This window comes from Rhinopithecus bieti, unplaced genomic scaffold (assembly GCF_001698545.2).
Source record: "Rhinopithecus bieti isolate Rb0 unplaced genomic scaffold, ASM169854v2 scaffold_6513, whole genome shotgun sequence".
Lineage (NCBI taxonomy): Eukaryota > Metazoa > Chordata > Mammalia > Primates > Cercopithecidae > Rhinopithecus > Rhinopithecus bieti.
In genome coordinates, this window is record NW_016805931.1 from 535346 (window position 1) to 556497 (window position 21152).

Sequence of the window (21152 nt, forward strand, 5' to 3'; positions counted from 1 at the left end):
GGGCCTATCATGGGGAGGGGGGAGGGGGGAGGGATTGCATTGGGAGTTATACCTGATATAAATGACGAATTGATGGGTGCTGACGAGTTGATGGGTGCAGCACACCAACATGGCACAAGTATACATATGTAACAAACCTGCACGTTATACCCATGTACCCTAGAACTTAAAGTATAATAAAAAAAATTAAAAAAAAAAAAATCATGTTTTTGGGCCAGGCATGGTGGCTCACGCCTATAATCCCAGTACGTTGGGAGGCTGAGATGGGCGGATCATGAGGTCAGGAGATGAAGACCAGCCTGGCCAACATGGTGAAACACCGTCTACCAAAAATACAAGAATTACGTGGACGTGGTGGCACACGCCTAGTCCCAGCTTACTGAAGAGGCTGAGGCAGGAGAATTGCTTGAATCCAGGAGGTGGAGGTTGCAGTGAGCCGAGAACACGCCACTGCACTCCAGTCTGGTGACAGAGCAAGACTCTGTCTCAAAAAAAAAAAAAGGTTTTTTTTGACTAATGTGAAAGAATTATAAATACACATATTAAATATACACATATAAATATACAAATTAAAGATTAACTTTCTGAATCACGAAATCATACTTTTCTTTTCATTTTCTACCTTTCTATGCTTCTAATAATTTCTAACCAAAAGGAGGAAAATAACCCAATTATATATAGTCTATTAATAAAAAAATCAATGAATGAATGAACTTTTACTATTGGTTTCTGAACTTAGTGAATTAACGACATTTACAAAAACTTTATATTGGGGAGATTTGTAATTTCATATTCTGAATAACACGAATGGTATATATCTTATCTGTTCTTGAAAAATTATACACAAGCAAATTAGTTTATATACACTGGGCTCCTATGGCATTTAAAATAATAAGGAGAAACTTGTAGCATAATTCAATGTAAGTGTGCATTCAAATTTGATTCACGTTGAGGTATATCTACCAATAAAGTGATATAGTGACGAAGACTTCTTATTTTTTGTAAGAATTACAGCAGATTCTTTAACAACTAAATGTAATAGTTGAGAGGCAGTATACTGTTAAGAATACAGACTGAAGCTAAATTGCTTGGGGTTGAACCTCCAGCTACAGAAATTACTGCCTATGAACACTTGAGCAGGCTGTATGACCTCTCTGTACCTCAGTTTAAAATAAGGATATCTGCTTCACTGGGTTACTAGAAGAATTAAATGAATTCACTGCCTACTGTACTACACACACATATGCTATACATAACACTTTGAACAGCATTAAGCATATAGCAAATATTACATAGTATTTATTAAACCAACAGGAGATACATTTGTTACAAGAAATTATTATATGGAAAGTATATAATAATTTAGTAAGCATAAAGAAAATGTTATCTAGTATTAGGAGTAACATCTTTTAATACAAAATATTTCAAATTTTTGAATACAACTATAGAATCCACTCACCTCATCTACAATAACATGAGACACATTACTTAGAAGACCATCTTCTTGAAGTTTCCTTAGCAAAACCCCTGTTGTACAATAGAGTAACCTAGTAGATTCACAAGCTCGAGATTCCATCCGGATCTGATACCCACACAATGAATTCTAAAGGGAGAACATAAGGCCTTGATTAGATTCTCATGAGTAATATGGGAAACAAGCTTTAAAAAGTGAAGCAGAGGTGCTGATCTTGCTGCTAAATGAAGCACTGTAAGTAATCTAGTACAATTTATTAATAATATATTAATATTACTTTATTAATAAATACATTAGCAAATCTGTTCAGTGCAATTTATTATTAAAAGCATTTTCCCATGGTCTTCAACTCTATAAAGCTTTAAAATATATTTTATATTTTGGCAAATTTGAACAGAAAACTTTTTTTTTTTTTTTCAAATGGAGTTTCATTCTTGTGGCCTAGGCTGGAGTGCAGTGGTGCAATCTCGGCTCACTGCAACTTCCATCTCTTGGGTTCAAGCGATTCTCTTGTCTCAACCTCCCACTTAGCTGGGATTACAAGGGCATGCCAGTACGCCCAGGTAATTTTTGTATTTTTAGTAGAGATAGGGTTTCACCATGTTGGCCAGGCTGGCCTCAAACTTCTGACCTCAGGTGATCCCCCCACCTCAGCCTCCCAAAGTGCTGGGATTATAGGCGTGAGGCACCATACCCAGCCCCAGAATTTTTGCTCTTTTCAAGATGTTGAGGAAAAAACTGGTCACCTTCTTTAAATACCATTAATATGATTATTAAAACATTAATAAATGTTGAATTAATTTCTTCCTAAATAATCATGAAGCAAAATATTGAGGTACTCAGGAATGAAATTTTAAGCAGCTTCTATAATTTGGTCTACTTTTCTACCAAGATCTCATAAAATTTGCTGTCATTAAAAAGCAGCTAGTATCCTTCTAGTAGTGCCTAGTGGAATTTTAACATAACATTCCCCATCACATTTTCTTTCTTACTCCTTCAGTCACTCCATTGTCTTATTTGTATATATGTCTGTCATTCTCTAAGAGCAGAAACTGTGCCTTTTTTTTCCTCCTCTATTCCATGACAGAAACCCAGACAATTTTGCTAAATAGAAAACTTTTAATGAAGGGGTACCCAGTTTAGAGATAAAAATATAATATGCCATCTCCAGAATGAACAATTCAAAGTATAAATAATCAGAATTATATGAAATTGCAATTTGTCATATTTGGTTCTAACTAGTTTAATTAACTAATTCGTATACTTTGCAGTCATTCTGGTTAAGGTCTGGCCAGTTTTGTATATACTAGCATGGCAAAATGCATGACAATAGACATTTAAGTACTTTTCTCATTTTTTAAAAAAAATATGGGGTTGGAAAATACTAGCATTTTAATTTATACTGTTTTTCCCTTCTGCTCACTTTAAATAATGAAAATCATTCAGGAATACATGCCACAGAAAAGGTTTGCAAAACTTGAGATATATTTTAGTAGAATTTGAGTTTGTGCACATTCTTTGGCTGTTCAATTTAGTGGGTAACATATTTGAATATTCAATTATTATAGTTAATATATTTTTTCTAAGAGAATTTTAATGACAGAATTACTGATAATCCTTCTCATAGGACAGTGGCATACTATCACATCTATCAAAGAAAACACGAAAAGTGCCTGAAACGTGCTACTGATCAACCAATAACAGTGAAAATTCACATATGGTACACATTCCATTTGGATCACAAAAGCAAAGGTGAATAATGTCACCATTCACTGAGGTGGAGTTGAATGACAGCTTACCCTTCCTCCAGGTCCATTTTCACAGCCCAATTCATCACATACTCTGGTGGCTAAACTCACTGCTGAGATTCTTCGGGGTTGAGTACAGACAATGTTACATTTACTTGCTTCCCACTCATTTAGAAGCAAATCTTCCAATAGAAAATGTGGTACCTGAGTACTTTTACCACTCCCTGTTTCACCTGCCACAACCACTACCCGGTGCCTTTTAAGAGTTTCAACAATTGAGTCCCGATGTTTAAATACAGGTAACTGTTGTCTTTCCTTTAGAAGTTTCTGATACTTAGGTGTGCTTTGCAACTTTCTAAAGAGGTTTCTAACAGGTTCCAAATCTTCTACATTTGCTGATTCCAAGGACAGTGCAGAAAAATCCTCATCCGAAACCAAATTTTCCCAAGATTCCTCAGGATCTTCAGAGTTTTCTCTCTTATTTTCAGAATGCTGTTGTTGCTGCTGTTGCTGCTGTTTCAATTTATTCAGAAGTTTGGCAATAAAAAGATCACGTGGTTTATTGGTTTCCATTTTATTTAATTCTTCCTTTTTCTTTTCTGCATCACTCCACTCCAGCCAAACATCTCGGTAAGTGGGAGGAAGTAACTGATGAACTGACTAAAGTAAAAACAGCAGTATGTTATTTTCACTAACTATTCAATATGGAAATACAATAGATTAGCACTTAAAAGGATAGCACTTAAAATTCAATAGATTAGCACTTAAAAGGATATATTCATCTTAAAATATAATTTGACTCAAATTATTATTACTTTAATATATGTATGTGTACGATGCAAATTCAAGAACAGCACATCATATTCAGCCTTCTTGACTGACTAGCTGTGTAACCTTGCACCATTCACTTAACCTCTATGTGTCTCAGCTTCTGCATTTTTAAAATGGGTCTAGTAATTGTACCTCCCTTATAGGCATATTCTGAGGTTTAGTTAAGATATGTGAGGTGCTTACTCTTGGAACATGTTAAACTACTGAACAAATGTCTATTACTTATTCCTGCAGTGGCACTATATAAAATGTTAATGAACCATAAAGCAGTTCTTTTGAGATTCTGGCAGTTGTATAATGTTACAGGTCAAAGTATTTTAAATGAACTATACTGGATGGAATCTAAGTTATCTTAATTCTGTGCTATAAAGAATCCACAATTATCTCTCTGATACTGATAGTCATTTTTATCAAGCAAATAGTTCATAGTGCCTTATTTTGCAAAATAAGGGAAATAAAGACATTAATAACTTTTACTGGCAGAAACAGGGAAAGAACTACTGTCCAGAGTTCTACTTAATCAGTGTCTAAAATTTTCGAAGGTTCTAATTTCCTATGAAGAAAGAAACACATTTACTGTAAAAAGGAAATACTGACAATCCAAAATTTTAAAAAAGAGCATTCTGACAATCCAAAATTTTAAAAAAGAGCATTCCTTCAGTAGCACTTTATTTTAATCCTTCCTGAAACTGGAAGTGTATTGTTAATATAACCTAAAATTGAAAAATGGAAGCAATATCTATATAAATTTTTTAAGTTAAGAGAGACAATATAACATTAAAGGAAAACAAACAAAAAATTTTCAGCCTGGGCAATATAGTGAGACCTTGTCTCTATAAAATCTGTTTTAAAAAATTAGCTGGATGTGGTGGCACGTGCCTGTAGTCCCAGCTATTCAGGAGGCTGAGGCAGGAGGATCACTTGAGGCTGCAGTGAGCTATGACTCTGCCACACAACTCCAGCCTGGGCAATATAACAGGATGCTGTCTCAAAACAAAAATTCTCCTTAATTCCACCACACTATCAACTGTTTTTAGCATAGCTCCAAAAGTCGGATCATCATACTCTCTCTTTCAGACTTCTAGTCTAAGAGGAAAGAAAGATCAAACTGTGTTTAGGGTTGAAAGGAAGCCAAATTAGGAATAATGAGAAAGGATTAATCAGAAAACAGTCACTAAAGAAAAATTGAACCATAATTAAATACTGCCTTCCACATACAGATATAGTTAGGCCTAAAAAGTCTTACCTGCCCTTTAACTAAACGATAAAGGGCTAAAGTAGCTCCCAGGTGCTGAGCTTGCATGCCATCCTCTGTTAAGATTGTAGGGCATACTACCAGGACATCATCTTCAGACTTGATTACCCTAACCCTACAAAGAAGCAAACACATTTTTTAAAAATACAGTTGATAAAGTCAGATAAAAAAAATTCAGAATTCCATTAACATTAAACTCAAATTTGTTAATTGTTTAAATATTTCCATGGAAGGCATGTATTAGATAATGATAATCTATCAGACAATAAACCTGACATGTAGAATTGAGAGCTTCCTAAATGTCTGCTTAACTCACAGGAAACAAAAAGATTTCCACCTTACATTTTTCTAAAGTTCACTGAGTTAATCAAAACAAAACAAAACATACCTACATTTCCAGTATCTACCTACTGCAACTTTTTCAAAGGAAGGATTTGGACTCTTGGGAAGATTCTTCCTGACCCAATCAATCAGAAATTGTTTGGGAGATTTTCCAGTCCAACTTCGAGCAGTATAGTCAAAATTTCTTACATCACGAGGTTCTTTCTTTTTATCTAAAATGGTAAACAAAGATTGGTTCTTTAAAAATGGCTAAGCTTCTCTCTTCAGTGATCAAAGTCCTCTCTTGCTTTGGAGAACAGCACTTTTAGAAGATAATAGGTGAGGCTAGGCGCGGTGGCTCATGCCTGTAATCCCAGCACTTTGGGAGGCCGAGGCGGGCGGATCACGAAGTGAGGAGATTGAGACCATCCTGGCTAACACAGTGAAACCCCGTCTCTACTAAAAATACAAAATAATTAGTCGGGCATGGTGGCGGGCACCTGTAGTCCCAGCTACTCGGGAGGCTGAGGCAGGAGAATGACCATGAACCCGGGAGGCAGAGCTTGCAGTGAGCCAAGATCGCACCACTGCACTTCAGCCTGGGTGACAGAGTGATACTCTGTCTCAAAAAAAAAAAAAAAAAAAGATAACAGGTGAAGCTTGATTTTCTCTAAGTGACATAAGGAAATCCTCTTAATGGACAGAACCTGAGAAAATTCTTTTAAAATAATTATCTTGAGGAACTTATGTATTCTTGTAAAATATGATACTATCCATGTGATGAACTGAGGATACTACAAATTACAATGTTTGGAAGGCTACTCTGTAGTTAAACCATTAAAAAAATAGAAATCAGATGTCATTTCTAGGTTTATCAGCTGTCTGCCACCAGCACCAGCACTATCCTCAATAGCTTCCTGTTACAGATAAAGTCCAAATTCCTTACTATTCTCTGCCTGTCTGTTGCCACTCTTCCCTCTTGCTTGCTTATTATGCTATAACCACAATGGCCATCAGTTAATTCTTCAATGCTCTAAGTATGCCTGTCTCAGAACAGTAGACATAGCCACATGTGGTTAGTTAAATGTAAATTAGTTATTCAGTTTCTCAGTTACATTTCAAATGCTTCATATTCCTATTTGGCTAGCAGCTACGATACTGGATAGTACAGATATAGAACATTTTCATCATTGAAAATTCTGTTGAATAGTGCTGCTTTTTTACCTTAGATTTCCAATGTACCCTCTCCTTCTTGGAAGGATTGTTCCACCAACTTGTCACCAGGCTAACACCTAAACATCTGTCAAATCTCAGAGTAAATGTCATTACAGCAAGGTCTTCCCAATCCAAATTAGACCCCTTTGTTATCTATATTATTAGAAGCTACTTCCTTTGATAGCACACATCATAATATGTAATTATGTATTGTATATGTTTGAAGCTTACCTTTTCGACTGTACACTTGAAGAAGGCAGAGACTAGGTTATTTTGCTCATTACTGAACACACAATAAATACTACTGAGGCTGGGTGTGATGGGTCACGCCCGTAATCCCAACACTCTGGGAGGCCGAGACGGCTGGATCACCTGAGGTCAGGAGTTCAAGACCAGCCTGGCCAACATGGTGAAACCCCGTCTCTACTAAAAATACAAAAATTAGCCGAGCATGCAGGCATGCACCTGTAATCTCAGCTACTTGGGAGGCTGAAGCAGGAGAACCGCTTGAACCTGGGAGGCGGAGGTTGCAGTAAGCCAAGATCATGCCACTGTTCTCCAGCCTGGGTGACAGAGTCTGTCTCAAAAAACATGTCCCACGAAAACAATAAATACTAATGAAAGAATGAATAATTTAAAAAACTGACAATTTAGAGTGGGTCTAAACTAACTATAATGAAATCTGATAAATACTATACTTGCTATATCAATAATTAACTCAGAATTTTTTTTTAAACAATTAACATCCACTCTGGTCTTCTAAAAACTGTCATGTGTGGCCAGACGCGGTGGCTCACACCTGTAATCCCAGCACTTTGGGAGGCCGAGGTGCGCAGATCACCCGATGTCAGTTTGAGACCAACCTGGCCAACATGGCAAAACCCCCTCTCTACTAAAAATACAAAAATTAGCCAGGCGTGGTGGCAAGCGCCTGTAATCCCATCTACTGGGGAGCCTGAGGCAGGAGAATTGCTTGAATTCAGGAGGCAGAGGTTGCAGTGAACTGAGATTGTGCTACTGCACTCCAGTCTGAGCTGGAAAAAAGAAAAAAGAAAAAAAAAAAGAAAGAAAAAGGTCGGGCGTGGTGGCTCACACCTGTAATCCCAGCACTTTGGGAGGCCAAGGCGGGAGGATCACCTGAGGGCAGGACTTCAAGGCTAGCCTGGTCAACATGGTGAAATCCCATCTCTACTAAAAATACAAAAATTAGCAGGGCATTGTGGTGCATGCCTGTAATCCCAGCTACTCAGGAGGCTGAGGCAAGAGGATCACTTGAACCCAGGAGGTGGAGGTTGCAGTGAGCCAAGATAATGCCATTGCACTCTAGCCTGGGCAACAAGAGTAAAACTCCGTCTCAAAAACAAAAAACCAACAACAAAAAGCTATAATACAAATTATGGTATTATGATATCTGATAAATACTATGCTTGGTCTTCTAAAAACTATAATGCAATGTGATAAATACTATATAATATTTACTATTAGTAAACAATATACTATATAACTATAGTTTAATAGTAAATAGTATACTATAGTATAGTATATAGTATAGTATATAGTAAATAGTAAATAGTATACTATTAAACTATAGTATATAATATTGTACTATTTGCTATATACTATTATTTTAAAAAAATAATTAACTAGAAAACTTCTATAGTTTTAGAAGACCATCCAGTCTGGTCTTCTAAAACTATAATGCAAATTATAATATTATGATTAATACTAAAATATTATTTGAGACTATAGTGAATGGTCTTCTAAAAACTAAAATACAAACTGATAAATACTGTACTTGCTATATCAATAATTAACCCAAAAAATTTTTAAACAAATAATTAACTTGGGAGCACAAAGAAGTACATGATTACTTGTCTGGTGGTATGGAAGGAGTTAGGGAGGGCTTAGGGAAGAGGAGCTGTTTGCACTAAGCCTTGAGCTGGGAACAGGTTGGCCAAGTAGGGAATAAGAAGATGAGCAAAGTAATGAAACCATAAAACAGCGAATGTTTTAAAGAGTAATGTGGCTGGAGTAATAAGCCAAGGGAATAAGGTAGAAAGGTAGATTGTGGCAGAATGCAAAAGATCCAGAATGCCATGCTAAAAGATTTGGACTTGTTACTGATGTCAGCAGGCTAATAGCCATTAAAGGTTTGTGGCAGGAAACTCACATTTAGATCTGTATTATAGAAAGATAACTCTGGCAGCAGTCTGGAGATGAATCAGAGAGAGATGAGACTGAGGCAAGATATTTATTTGTAATTACAAAATGCTGTACATATATGTTATCATAATTGTTAATACTTTTTCAGACAGCTTATGAAGTGTAACTTCACTGCCAATCTTCCATGTACTTTGCCAGAATGCAAAGTAAGAAATTTTACCATTATATATTCCTTGACATTTTATTATTTATAAATTACACCCTGACCATCTTCCCTTAATTTTACCTTTCTCTTCTTCAGTAGCAGCTGCAGATTTTTCAAATACATTAAAATTCAATGCACTTTCTCCTTCTGTGGCTATAGGAGGTTTTTTCCTTTCATTTTGTTGATGTGAAATCTTTATGGCTGGGTTAAATACTGGATGGTCTTCTAATGTTTCCATTTCTACCAGAAAAAATATAATGTTTAGTTTCACGGTTTTAAAAAAACAGTTATTTATCTTTTATTTGTTTACTTTTTTGGTATTTATACACAAGGAGTTACATGGTTTTCACGCCTTATTTTTAAAAATGGTTAAAAAAACTGCATTCCTTCTTTTTCCTTATAGCCAATTACTTAATAATTCCTATTAGGAATCCGTGCAGGAATCAGAGGCAATTTATTAATTTTCACAACACATACAAAAATTTTAAAATACATTATTTAATAGGTGTAATAAGCCTGGAAAAACAAACATCTTCATTACAAATACTCATGGAATTGTATTCACCTTTCTTTCTTGAATGACGACGATATTTTATGGTATAAAAATCATAGGTTGGCAAACAATGTCTTGTAGGCCAAATCTAGTCCACTGCCTATTTTTGTATGGCTTGCAAGCTAGAATGGTGTTTACATTTTCAAGTGGTTATAAGAACATTTGGTGATATGATACGATTAGAAATTTATAGTATCCATAAATAAAGTCTGATTAGAACACAGCCATTCATTTTTGTATGGTCTATGGCTGCTTTTGTGCTGTAACAGCAAATTTGAATAGTTTTAACAGAGGCTGTATGGCCCATGAAGTCCACAGTATTTACTACTTAGCTTATTATTTTAAAAGTTTGCTAATCCCATGTATAAACTGTTAGAAAAGGGCAGACATATTAAAAGGTAGCATCATCCATTCCAGGAAGGCCAAAAATAGAAGACAATTACATTTATACATCTAAGTATTTGAAAGTGTTTACCTCTTTGAAATTTCCTTATTTTTTCTTGAGCCTCTTTTTGGCCTTGCTTGTTTTTTTCTAGTTTAAAGGTAGCTGCTTGCTCTTTTGCATCCAGCAGTTTTGCTGCAAGATGTAAGTACCTTTCATTCTGTTCCAAATAAAACAATGGGAGGGGGAACAAAAAAAGAAGAGCAAGATTAGTATATCTATGGTCAATTTACTGTGTCAAAATCTGTGATATTTTTACCTTATCCTTTGATCTGGCAAATCTACTTTTAGGAATTTTTCATAGAGAAATAAAACAAATGCACAGATTTGCAGGTGCATAGATGTTTGGTGAGGCACTGACTGTAAAAGAAAAACTGGAAATCATATATGACACATCTCTACAGAGAAGACTATTTAGTCATTAGAAAATAAAATAAGGTTAGTAAAAGAAAGAGGGTGACCCACATAGAGAAACTTCCTTGACGTGTTAGTAAACTAAAGCAAAGTGCAGAATAAAAAGCAGAGCTCATTTCTATAAAAATTGTTTCAGCCGGTGGTGTGGCTCACGCCTACAATCCCAGCACTTTGGGAGGCCGAGGCGGGTGGATCACCTGAGGTCAGGAGTTCGAGACCAGCCTGGCCAACATGGTGAAACCCCATCTCTACTGAAAATACAAAAATTAGCTGGGCGTGGTGGCGGGCGCCTATAATCCCAGCCAGCCAGAAGGCTGAGGCAAGAGAATCACTGGAACCTGGGAGGCAGAGGCTGCAGTGAGCTGAGATTATACCACTGCACTCCAGCCTGGGTGACAGAGCAAGACTCTGTCTCTAAAAAAAAAAAAAAAAAATCGTTTCATAAGTATGTGTGTTTAAAGGATTATTCATGCAGTAATAGTAATACTTATCTGAAAGTTAACTTCACATAATCTCTATCTTATGGAAGACAGGGAAAAAATGGCTTTTGAGGAAAATGGATGTCATAACTCTCAAGGACATGACTTGACTCCTGAGCAAAAACTAGGAAGTTTAAAGTTAAACTCAAATTACTGTTTTTCTCCCCCTTAGGTTAATAAGTGACAGTAGATTAGAAGCATAAAACTATGGACTGGAGAAGGAAACACAACTGATAAAAGAAGGAAAAAGAGATAATTAAACAAGCATATCTGCTGAATTCTGGTACCATTTTGTATAGAGACAAATATCAATACAAATATCAGTGTAACAGACAGGAGGGTTAGCTACCACCTCAAATTCACTCATATAATACTTATCCTTTCCATCTTTCTGATACCACCATCCCTCCATTTACACACCTCTTGCCATCTTTGGCACATTTTTCCCCGATAAAATTTGCCATCTTAACCATTTTTAAGTGTACAGTTCAGTGGTATTAAATACATTCATGACGGTGTACAACCATCACCACCATCCATCTTCAGAACATTTTTATCTGGCAAACATGAAACTCTAATCCCATTAAGCATTAACTCCCCATTCTGCCATCCCCCACCAGCCCCTGGCAACCACCATTCTACTTTGTCTCTATGAATTTGACTTAGGGACGTCATATAAGTGAAATCATATGGTATCTGTCTTTTTGTGATTGGCATATTTCACGTAGCATAAAGTTGGTCAAGGTCCAGCCGTGTTGTAGCATGTACCAGAACTTCCTTATTTTTTAAGGCTGAATACTATTCAGTTTTATGTGCATGCCACATTTTACCTATTCATTTGTCTCATTGGTAGATACTGGATTGCTTCCACGTTTTAGCTATTGTGAATGCTGCTGCTATGAACACAGTGTACAAATATCTCCTCCAAGACTCTGCTCTCAATTCTTTTGAGTATATACCCAGAAATGGAATTACTGGATCATATGGTAATTCGATTTTTAATTTTTTGAGGAACTACCAAACTGTTTTCCACAATGGCTGCACCATTTTACATTCCCACCAATAGTACACAGGGTTCCAATTTCTCTACATCCCTGTTACCATTTATTATTTCCGGTTTTTTTGATAGCTGACATCCTAACGGGTGTGAAGTGGTATGCCACTGTGGTTTTGATTTGTATTTCCCTAATGATTAGTAATGTTGAGCATTTCTTCATATACTTACTGGTGATTTGTATATCTTCTCTGAAATCTTCCTTAGCCTTTATATTCCGTAAATCATCAATTTCTATTGATTCTTGCTTTACAAATGTCTCTCTTCCTTTCCAATTACTGATTTGAGCTTTTATTATCTCACACCTGAGCAAGTGCAATAGCTACCATAATGGCCTCCCTACACTTTCCAAATTGCCCTAAACATCACTATTCCAAACCACCTCAAATCTTACTAAGCTTGACCTAAAATATCATTCTTCTTGTCAGTCACCTGCCCCTAAATCTGTAGTGGCTCTTTACTTTCAAGGAAAAGTGTCAAAATCACCTTCTGGACATAAAAATCTTCCAGTCTCAGGTGAACTCACCTGTTTACTCCTATCTACCAATACTCATCTATACATCTTATCTCTATATATGCTCATCCATTTTTTATTACTGAAAGGCTCCTTGTACAATTCCACATCTGTACCCTTGTTCACAGTATTTCACACATGTGGGCCATCTTCCCATCTTTCTTTGCCTGTCTGAACTCTGCGCATCCTTTAGGTCCCATCTCTTTGAAGTCTTGACTTAATGCTCCAATCAGAAGAGACCTCTTCTTTCTCCAAATCTCAAAGTAGACTTATACTGCCCTAAATATTTCACTTATATTAGTTTAATACAGGAACATGGTTTAAAAAAACTTAGATATACAGAAGAATATAAAGAAGAATTCTCCATCCCACTATACCACCCTGGTCCTAATCACCAGTAACAGCTTCTTGTGTCTCTTTCCAGATGTTTTCTTTGCTTATGTAAAAAAGCAAATATGTAGCTATATGTATTTTTTCTTTTACACAAACGAATTCATCAGATTACATATGCTGTTCTACAACATCGACCATTTGCCTGTTGACAGACATATGGGCTGTTTGCAGTGTTTGCCTAATACAAATAAAGCTGCTATGAACATTTGTGTACAAGTCTCTGAACAAATGTTTTAATTTTTCTTAATACCTGGAAATAAAATTGTTGGGTCATATGACAAGTATTTGTTTAACTTTATGAGAAAGGACGAGTTTTTCTAAGTGGCTGTACCATTTTACATTTCCATTAGCTTTACATTCCCATTAGCAATATGAGTATTCCAGTTGCTCCACGTTCCTCCTAACATTTAGTATTACTGATCTTTTTAGTTTTAGCCATTCTGATGGATATATAGTGGTATCTCATTTAAGTTTTCATTTTCATTTCTCTAATTTAATCTACTTTTGTAAGGTGTCTATTTTTAAAGCTTCTTTATATAATTATGTATAGAAGTCCTTTGTCAGATATATATATTACAGTATTTCCCATACCTTGCTTCTTTGACTTAGTATATTTTCTGCCTTATATTTCTATCTTACCATATGATGTCTATGTTATTCTCTCTAAACCATGAACTTCTGTAAAGGAATGTGCCTTTTTATTATTACCTAAATAATTTAGCATGCTCCTTACTCATAAAAATCATTTTAAAATATTTGATGATTATCTCTTTAAACATGAGAAATGTAATTAACATCTTTTGAGCAGTTAACTTTCTGCTAAGTTTTTACCTAAGTGTCATTTTATTTAATCTTCACATCAGCCCCTTAGAGGTACATTTCCAATTTACAAATGAGCAAACTAAGGCTCAGAAAAGTAAACATATCTTGCTTCGGAACATCCAGTTAGAAGCCTAATACAAATTTCTACTCACAGGGTCAAATTTTTCTTCCTCTTCTAAACTTTTAGAATTCTCATTCTTTTCTTCTTCATTTTGTTGTTCAGCATATCGTAAAATCCACTCTTTCATATTTACTTCCGTATTTTTTTCTTCCTTTTTTGGCTAGAAAGAGAAAACAAATATCTGAAAACCAAAGTTAGAAAAGGTGTCAAAACTATCTTGTCACTGCTTTTACAATTTCCTCACACTCAAAAACAGTAGACATATATAAGCTGTTATTCTTTATTGCTCAGTGAAGGACAAATAAATTGACCTCAACATTAAGAAATTTACAATTGCAAAATCCAAAGAATATATTTATATAAAGTGGTAAAAAAGAATGAAATGAGAACTGTTAAAAACTACTGTTATTCCTTAAAAACAGTGGTTTTATGAGGATTATTTTTTCCATAGATGTTTTACAATATGCAGAGTATTTAAGTGTAATGGCCTAATGAATTACAGTTCCATTATTCACATTCATCTGTGATTTTCTTCCACAGACTCTGGGCTTGGTCATGTGACTTGCTTCAGTCAATGGAACATTAGCAAGAATGATAAAGCAGGAGCTTGATAAGAATTTGTACACTTTGGCTTATTGTCTTAAAATATTCTTGGAAGCCAGATGCCATAAGAAGTCCAGTCACCCTAAGACCACTAAATGTGAGGAAACCCAAGCTAGTCATGTAGAAAAAACACGTAGACAGAGGGATGCCTGGCTAGCCTCCAGCTTAGTCATGGGAGTGATAGAAAAGTCTGGCAAACCAATTAGTTATTTGTAAGAAGTAAAAATGTTACAGAAACCTAATATTTATACTCTTCAAACAGTTACATGTGCTCCATTCTGATTTTATACAACTTTAAATGCTTAATTCTTAAATTACCTTAATCTTAGGGTCTTCTTCATGTTTTTTGGTTTTAGGTTGCAATGGAGGTGAAATAGTGGCTTGTATTTGAGGAGACTGAAATTTAGGCCTACTTTTAGGTTGTTGCCCTTCAAATTCCTGACTGAATCCTTCAGGAAGTGCATCTTAAAATAAAAGAAACTACGCTGAAAATAAACAGGCATATGATACATAAAACACACAAATATTTGTTAAGCATTTGTAAACCTTGCCTAGACACAGAGCACCTAATTTTCTTCTATTCCCTCATCTCCTAAGAACAGAAATCCTAAGATGAACCTGGTTTTATTTGTCAAACTAGAAGTGAACATATTCATCAGATGATAGCTAACCCTCTTCTATTTGGTCATTATTTCACCCTCAATGTTAGGCTCCTAAATTGTCATAAGATCTTAATCCTTCCCACTCTTTGGCTGTCTGCCATAGCATGTGGTAGTATCCTTAGTCACCACAAGCTGTTTGCACTCCAGATTCTTGCCAAAGATTACAATCATGATCCTCTGCTTAGTAAAATACTATATATTCAAGGACAGTCCTAATTTCTAAACCAGAAACCAGGAGACACGCAAACCTTGTATTAAGGACATAGCAAAATAACAATCAACAACTGAACACAAAACATAGTATTTTCTTGCATAGGTCACAATCTCTAAGGAAAATATCCTGAAAAGAACAGAAGGTAAGAACACTTCAAAAGTAAATAATTATGACAGTGAAAAAATATGAGTATGAGCCAAAAGGTTGATACAAATACCAAAACGACTTCAAAAGGTTTTAGAAACTGAAAGAATTTAATGATACTGTTTACCATCTGAAAGGTTTAAACAGAGCCAATCCAAGGCAGAATGAAGGTCACCTCCACATAAGAGTGTATTGGTCATGGCATCTTCAATGTCCTTTGTCTTAAATGAAAATGCTTGTAAAGCCATGTATAAATCCTATGACAAGCAAATATAAAAAAGTCACATTTGTCAAAGTTCCCTTCCTGTATTACTAATTATTCCATTCATTTTAAACCAGAAACTTTGACACAAATTATAATTTCAAAACAATCTTTTTTTTTCCCAGTTAAAAATGAAATGTGTTTATTGAATTAATAATTTGGAAACCAGAGATCTTTAAAAAAGAGAACCACAAGAAATTATTCCTATTTTCACTGTCCAAAGATACTAAATGTAGTACATTTCTTTTAGTCATTTTCCATGATTTTGTAAAATAGATTTCACTTAACATTATAACATAAGCAACTTCCAAAGTTAGTAGAAACTCTGCATCATCACTTTGAATAGTTACATAACATTCCACTGGGTGGACATATCCGAATTTAAATTTATATTTTTCTATGGCTGAACACTTAGGATTTTTTTTTTTTTATTACAAGCTGTGGTTCAGTGAACATCTTTATACATAAAGATAAAGCATTTTAACATACTTTCTAAAGCATAATCATTATAGTTAGGCAAAGATGGGTTCAAATCCAGACCCTGTTTACTAGTAACCTTACGGTATCATTTATGTCATCCTTGCAAGCCTCCATTCTTTCACTTGAAAAATGGAACCAAATACATCTACCTCATAGGACTGTTGTGTCAGAGAAAATCTAAACGAAGTTCCCAGCACAGAATCTAACATAGTAGGTGCTCAATAATATAATTCTGGGGCTATACCTTAATTTTCATATCACCATTTTAATGTGTGCACTTGCACCTCCTTGATTTAATGCGTGCACAATTCCTCCTCTATTCTTAGAGATGGACATGATCTATATAAAATCTCAATGGAAGTTGTAAAGCCTTTTTTTTATCTCACATGAGGAGCTGTCTAAAAATGCTTCACTAAAACTAAGGAACTTAAAAAAGTTTGCAAAATACCTGCAATTTTTTGGCAGTAAGTCTTCCAGAAATCATTCCTTTGTCATTATTTTGCTTTTTATGCTCATTGATCACTCCAATAATTCTTTGCTCTAGTTTGTTATTAATTACCACCTGTTAAGGCCAAAAAGGTCATATCATTTAGAAGCTAAATTATTAAAAAATTAAAAGCTTATCATACAGTTTTCTATATTCCTGCCAACCAAGCCCAAAATTTCAGCTAAAATCAGATACAGTAATTATCATTTTTTGGACTACCACCCATTTGACCACATTCCTATCATTTCTTTAAGAAAAAATGTGGCATGAAAAAAGCAACAAGATAACACATGGCAAGAAAAAGCCTCTCAAGGGTAATGTCACTTGGACCACCCTTGGGTTGTTGTCACAAAGACAGATTCCTAAGCTCTATCCCAAACATACTGAATCAGAATTCTTGGAGGGAGCCCAGAAATCTGCCTTAATGTAAACCAGCGCAAGCACACAACCTAAAAGAATGAATGCTACACTAAAAAGAGGTGTAACAAGTAAAACTGAAAACTAAATATATAATAAGAAGCTACACAAAATCTTTTGGCTTCTAGACTTTGATTCTTACTTTTTCCTACTAGCCATTTTATTTTCTGTTCTTTTGTTATTTTGACCTACACAAGCATCTACTTACAAAAATATCTTCCATTTATTACTTTTTTAACTAAATGCCTACTATAAACTAAGCCCAAAAATATAATTCAGAAAATCGCAGTCTAGCCCAAAAAATATATATAAAGAGACAAGTTATAACCCAGCATGCCAATTCTCAAAAATGACATATCAAGTAATAGCAGAATCACCAAGAAAATCAACTTGATGAGTTATAAAGGACTTCATAGAGGTCACACAGGTTGACAAATAAAAAGGGGAAATAAGGGCACTCTATGCAGAGAGTACATGGGTAAAAGCTTGAAGTTGTAAAATCACAGATTTAGAAGAACAAAAGAGATATTCATGAGATGTCCCATGAACTAAAATATTAAGTAAAGATCAGAGTAGTAGAGAGGAGGGTGAAAAGGTATTCTAAGACAGAGCTGAAAAAATGTATATGCCATGCATAGAAGTTTAGATCTTAACCAGACCTTTCTTCATTTCTTACAGTCTCTCAACATATGTGTATGATTTACTTCTTTTTAGTAGAGATTAGCTCTTAGAGTACTATTTACAAAAATTTTAAACACCCCATCATTTTCTTACATTTAAGGATACATCTTTTTTTGAGGAAAAAAGGGGGGAACATTTTTTGAAATGACTCAAAACCTTGGTTACTTACTTTCAAAACAGATTTATCCAGATTTGCAGGACCACTAGAATCATTTGCAGAATTAAAACTATAAATTTTTGGACCTGTAAATAACACAAACAAATAGACAAGGCAATTTAATGATTAATATCTATTACATTATTTTAATTTTCCTCTAAAGAACGCTAAATATTAAATATTTGATTTCAGCTTTTTCCCGCCCAATACTTCACCAAATAACTCAATCTAGTAGCTAGCAATATCCTCTCTAAATTTTAAACATTTTACCAATTAGCATTCCTCCACGTTAACCAGTTTCTCATAAAATGCAAATGCCTACGTATCTTTTAGGTTAAATCTATCTTTATCCTCAGATCTTTTAGTCAGATGCTTTTCTCCCAGCACTTAGCTGAGGCAAAACTTCTCAGAAGATATGATGGTTGGCAGAGTAGATGGACAATTTTAAAGAAAAAGCACTCTTTCTTGAAGGTGGTATGCTAAGTGAAAAGGGAGGTGGGAGTTTCTATCATCTTTTCTCCTTGAAGTCCAGGGTTGCTATAGTTTCCTAGGGCTGCCATAACAAATACCACAAACTTGATGGCTAAATACAACAGAAATTTATTCTCTCACAATTCCGGAAGCCAGAAGTCCAAAATTATGGTGTGAGCAGGACCACGCTCTCTCTGAAGGCTCTAGGTAAGAATCCTTCCTTCCCTCTTCCAGCTTCTGGTGGCAGCATAACACCAGTCTCTGCCTCCTCCTTCACATGGCCTTCTTCCCTGTCTCTGTGTCCAAATTTCCCTCTCCTTTCTCTTGACACTCATCATTGGATTTAGGGATCATCCTAAATCTAGTATAATTTCATCTCAAGCTCCATAGATATGTAGAGCTTATTTCCAAACAAGGTCATATCCTGAGGTTCCAGGTGGACATGAATATTTGGGGGGACACTACTCACTCAACCCACTACAGTTGCCAAGTCTGTTCCAGTGAACAGAAACGCTGTCTAGTCTCAATCCTCTAACAATGAGTAACCAGGAAGCAATACACATTATTTTCAAACTTTTGGTCTCATGACCCCTTACTCTCTTAAAAATTACTGAGGATCCAAATAGTTTTTGTTTATGTGGGTTATGTCTGTTGATACTTAGCATATTATAAATTATAAGGGAAATTTTAAAATATTCATTCATTCACTGAAAATAATAAATCTGGCCAGGTGCAGTGGCTCATGCCTGTAATCCCAGCACTTTGGGAGGCTGAGGTGGGAGTATCCCTTGAGCCCAGGAGTTTGAGACCAGTCTGGGTAACATAGTGAGACTTTGCCTCTACAAAGTTATCCAGCCGTGGTAGCATGTCTGAAGTCCCAGAGGCTGAGGCAGAAAAACTGTTTGAACCCAGGAGTTCAAGGCTACAGTAGTGGCTGCAGTAAGCTGTGACTGCAACACTGCACTCCAGCCTGGGCAACAGAGTGAGACCCTGTCTCTAATAATAATAATAATAATAGGCCAGGTGTGGTGGCTTATGCCTGTAATCCCAGCACTTCGGGAGGCTGAGGCAGGCAGATCACATGAGGTCAGGAGTTTGAGACCAGCCTGGCCAACACGGCAAAACCCCATCTCTACTAAAAATACAAAAATTAGCTGGGCCTGGTGATGCATGCCTGTAATCCCAGCTACTTGGGAAGCTGAGGCAGGAGAATTGCTTTAACCCAGGAGGCGGAAGGTTGCAGTGAGCCGAGACTGCACCACTGCACTCCAGCCTGGGCGACAGAGCAAGACTCTGTCTCAAAAAAACAAACAAAAGAACCTCAACAAAACAATAATATTAATAAAAATAAACCTGTTACGTAAATATAAATGATGCTTTTGATGAAATGACTATATTTTTCAACACAAAAAAAATTTCCGTTTTTGCAAATCTCTTTAATATCTGGTATCTTAGTCTGCTTAGAGTGACACAGCAAAATACTACAGACTTCTGGATGGCTTTACCATCAGTTCTGGAGGTTGGGAAGTCCAAGATTAAGGTATCAGCAAGGTAGGTTTCATTCTGAGGCCTCTTCTCTTGGCATGTAGGTGGCCACCATCTTGCTATATGTTCAGATGGGTTTTTTCTCTGTGCTTACTCAGAGAAACTGAGCTCTTTTAGGTATCTCATAAGGATACTAATCCTGTTGGATCAGGGCCCCATCCCTATGATCTCATTTAACCTTATGTACTTCCTCAGAGTCCTTATCTCCAATTATAGCCACACTGTGGGTATGTTGAAAAACACACGAATTTTTGGAGGACACAGACATTCAGTTCATAACATCTGGCTTCTGCATTCAATCTGCTGTAACATTACACATCATGTAGCCACTGGACAACCTCACTGCATAATCATGAGAAAATGAGCGTGAAAAATGGCAAATAACATCTCAGAATTATTATGAAAATAGTTTTCACTTCATGGAGCCCTTGGCAAACAAGTCTCAGGTTTCTTAGGACCTCCTGAGCACACTTTGAGAACCACTGCTGTATAAGGATGATCCCAGGCCAGATGTGGTGGCTCACGCCTGTAATCCCAACACTTTGGGAGGCCAAGGTGGGTGGATCACCTGAGATCGGGAGTTCGAGACCAGCCTGACCAACATGGAGAAACCCCATCTCTACTAAAAATACAAAATTAGCCGGGCGTGGTGGTGCATGCCTGTAATCCCAGCTACTCAGGAGACTGAGGCAGGAGAATCGCTTGAACTCAGAAGGCGGAGGTGGCAGTGAGCCGAGATTGCGCCATTGCACTCCAGCCTGGGCAACAAGAGTGAAACTCCATCTCAACAAAATAAATAAATAAATAAAAGAGAATGATTCCAGAATCATAAATCTACTTGCATGGTTTTTACACACCTTAAAATAAAAAAAGTATTTTTTGTACTTTGAGACATTTAAACATGAAATGTTCTTATGATTTTAAAGTCAAAGACTTTACTCTCTGCTGGGTAACATTAAGTTCTTCGTTTTAAGATGGTAGCTAATATAATTAGATTTTTTTTTTTTTTTTTTTTTTTTGAGACG

General features: G+C 35.9%; 1 protein-coding gene across 1 annotated transcript in view; it reads right to left on the reverse strand.

The window, feature by feature from the left end:
• Positions 1 to 21152, reverse strand: part of DHX29 (DExH-box helicase 29) — a 57551-nt gene that overhangs the window by 30470 nt on the left and 5929 nt on the right. The window contains exons 2-12 of the mRNA XM_017874185.1: positions 18124 to 18197; positions 16818 to 16931; positions 15755 to 15884; positions 14926 to 15071; positions 14036 to 14164; positions 10241 to 10367; positions 9294 to 9452; positions 5697 to 5862; positions 5300 to 5423; positions 3274 to 3882; positions 1460 to 1603 (exon numbers count right to left, since the gene is read on the reverse strand). Coding sequence (XP_017729674.1) covers positions 1460 to 1603; positions 3274 to 3882; positions 5300 to 5423; positions 5697 to 5862; positions 9294 to 9452; positions 10241 to 10367; positions 14036 to 14164; positions 14926 to 15071; positions 15755 to 15884; positions 16818 to 16931; positions 18124 to 18197 — 1922 coding nt within the window. The remainder of the gene's footprint in view (positions 1 to 1459; positions 1604 to 3273; positions 3883 to 5299; positions 5424 to 5696; positions 5863 to 9293; positions 9453 to 10240; positions 10368 to 14035; positions 14165 to 14925; positions 15072 to 15754; positions 15885 to 16817; positions 16932 to 18123; positions 18198 to 21152) is intronic.